Source organism: Gloeophyllum trabeum (assembly GCF_000344685.1).
Source record: "Gloeophyllum trabeum ATCC 11539 unplaced genomic scaffold GLOTRscaffold_00274, whole genome shotgun sequence".
Lineage (NCBI taxonomy): Eukaryota > Fungi > Basidiomycota > Agaricomycetes > Gloeophyllales > Gloeophyllaceae > Gloeophyllum > Gloeophyllum trabeum.
In genome coordinates, this window is record NW_006920682.1 from 1 (window position 1) to 2,676 (window position 2,676).

At 49.5% G+C, this 2,676-nt stretch overlaps 3 protein-coding genes across 3 annotated transcripts; all 3 read left to right on the forward strand.

Annotated features, from left to right (window-relative positions):
- Window positions 1–20: 20 nt before the first annotated feature.
- On the forward strand, window positions 21–501 carry GLOTRDRAFT_134546 (uncharacterized protein; the record flags this gene model as incomplete). Its single annotated transcript, XM_007873512.1, has 3 exons — window positions 21–96; window positions 142–428; window positions 484–501. The coding sequence occupies 3 exons, from the start codon at window positions 21–23 to the stop codon at window positions 499–501; spliced, it is 381 nt and encodes a 126-aa protein (XP_007871703.1).
- A 1,073-nt stretch (window positions 502–1,574) lies between these two features.
- GLOTRDRAFT_20370 (uncharacterized protein) lies at window positions 1,575–1,841 on the forward strand (the record flags this gene model as incomplete). Its single annotated transcript, XM_007873513.1, has 1 exon — window positions 1,575–1,841. A coding segment is annotated over one exon (267 nt), but the record flags the coding sequence as incomplete, so codon positions are not given.
- Window positions 1,842–1,898: 57 nt separating this feature from the next.
- GLOTRDRAFT_51524 (uncharacterized protein) lies at window positions 1,899–2,069 on the forward strand (the record flags this gene model as incomplete). The annotated part of the gene is made up of 1 exon (XM_007873514.1): window positions 1,899–2,069. One exon carries the CDS (start codon window positions 1,899–1,901, stop codon window positions 2,067–2,069), a length of 171 nt encoding a protein of 56 aa, XP_007871705.1.
- Between the last annotated feature and the right edge of the window lie 607 nt (window positions 2,070–2,676).

The window sequence follows — 2,676 nt, forward strand, 5'->3', positions numbered from 1 at the left end:
CAATTAGGCTGAGGAAGGTCATGGATAACATCCAGATCCTGCACGAATGCAAAGACAGCCGTGATGACCACTTTGCTAACCGACGCTCTCATGCACGTAAGTCCCGGATATCCCAAGAGTTGATGAACGCACCACACGCAGAAGACGATTTCATAGGAGAAACAGATGAAGCTGACATCCTTGAGCATCTGGAGTCTATTGAGTCATCTACATCCTTCCATGCAACGCAGTCAATGTCCAGCGTACATGACTGTTTGAAGCATGTCGAAGAAACACACCTGTTTGAGTCAAACATCGCTGGCCAGCGCTATGATGGTCTACTCCAATCCGCAGAAGCAGAAGATATCATAGCATCAGACTCTCCTGACCTTGAAGCTGAATGGAAGCAGGCTTACGATCAGCGCCGAGACGAGTGGAAGAACCGCATAGTAGATACTCACAGTAACATACGAGGCACCGCATCCAATGTTCTGAATCACCCAGATGAACCAAGGGTTGTAATCCGAGATGGTGAGATGTTTCGCATCGATAATGTGAGCATACCATCTGTACCACGTATTGCTGGTGGCTCCCTCATGCAAAGCACAACAAGTAGCAATCCTTCCTCAGTTAGCATTGACAGTATCATTGAAAAGTGGACGTTGAATACTGAGCAAGCACGTGCATTCAGGATTATAGCTGAGCATAGCGAGCAGCCACGACAATGTGCAGAGCCGCTGAGAATGTACCTTGGTGGTCCGGGAGGGGCAGGTAAATCTAGGGTATTGAATGCTCTTCGAGACTTTTTTGCCCTGCGAAATGAAACACGACGCTTGCGAGTAGCAGCCTACACTGGTGCTGCTGCTCGCAGCATCGGTGGCACAACATTGCACGCAGTTCTATCACTTAATCAGCGCTCAGCAGGTTCAAATGTCAGTCTCGCGAGAACCAAGCGTGACCTCGTAGCGATGTGGGAAGGTGTCGATTATCTATTCATTGACGAAGTATCAATGATTGGATGTAAATTTCTAGCCGAAATTCACGATGCCCTAGTTGAAGCAAAAGGCAACACCAGTGCATTTGGAGGTATCAATGTAATTTTCGCGGGAGATTTTGCGCAGCTACCGCCTGTCAAACAAACTCGTCTATTTGCCCGCATAGATACAAGGTCACTCGCGGAAGGTGGAACGAAGGCTGGCCAAAAAGCAATATTTGGGAAGCTGCTCTGGTTATCAGTCACAAAAGTTGTGATATTGACGCAGGTGATGAGACAAGCAGGCAGTGCAAATAGATGCTTTGTTGACCTCCTGAACAGACTACGAGACGGCAGGTGCACTGACGAGGACTACAGACTTCTACAGTCACGCATCGTATCACGGGCAAATACGGACCTCAACAGCCCAGAATGGACCCTAGCACCCATTATAGTTACAGACAACGCTCTCAAGGACGCGCTGAATGAGAAAGCTGCTGTGGCATTTGCGGAAAGGACGAATCAACAACTACATTGGTACTATGCAATAGACCTCCACAATGGCAAGCAGGTAACAGATCCTGAATTACAAGAGAAGTTAGAGTCCTTCAACTCAGGCCAAACGAATCAGCGGCTGGGAAAGATTCCGCTAGTCCCCGGAATGCCAGTGCTGGTCAACCAGAACTTTGACATTGATGGTGGCATTGTCAACGGAAGCACTGGAGTCCTCAAGAGAATCAGATTCTTCATGGACGAAAGCGGCCGTAGGTACCTGAAGTCTTGTATCGTCGAAATTTCGGATTCGACGGACAGGCCATTGCCACACTTGATGCCACACCATGTTCCAATTCTTCAAGACTCCACGGACTTAACATTCACCCACCCGCACTCTGGCAAAAAATGTCGTATCAAGAGGATTCAAGTTCCGATTTCACCCGCTTTCGCAATGACCGCTCACAAGGCACAGGGACTTTCGCTGCCCCACCTCGTCATAGACCTGCATGGGACAAGAGGCACGGAGGCTCCCTATGTCATGGTTTCAAGAGCGACTTCGCTCGAAGGCCTTATGATTCTACGCGACTTCCCGAAATCGAAGATACGCTGCCACCCATCATAAGAGGTGCGACAAGAGATGCAACGCTTGGAAATCCTACGCCTGCAAACGACAATGATGCATGGCACCCATGACGAAGCTGAATCAGCCAGAGCCCTGCTGCGGCAGATACGTCAAGACAGCATGCTGGCAATGGACGGTCGGGACGATCGGGCATTGACAGATCGGGGAGAGGATCTCAATGATCTACTCGATCGTATACAAAATTTGACATACATACAAGGTGAGTGAAGCTGAAATGACAGAAGTCAGCACGAGAACCGTGAGTGATGTTCCTTCGGAGGTGCAGGAAACAACGATGACTCTGCCAGTGGGCGTACACGGGCAACATACCGCAAGCGCAAGGATAACCAGGATGAACAACACAATGACACTACCTCAGCGAAGCGCCCCCGACGTACCTGATCGATCGCATAATGTGCAAAACATTGCAGGCGGTCGTCAAGTATCAGGGTACTCATGTTTCGACGTTGCCCAAGTTAGTGCACCGAACCTTCTCGAATAGCCGCTATCCATCTCACACCTTGCCTCACCAATCCTCTGCTGCAATACGCCAGGTATGCCCGATACCTGCGACCACTAAGTATATATACCGGCTTGGCTTCACGAG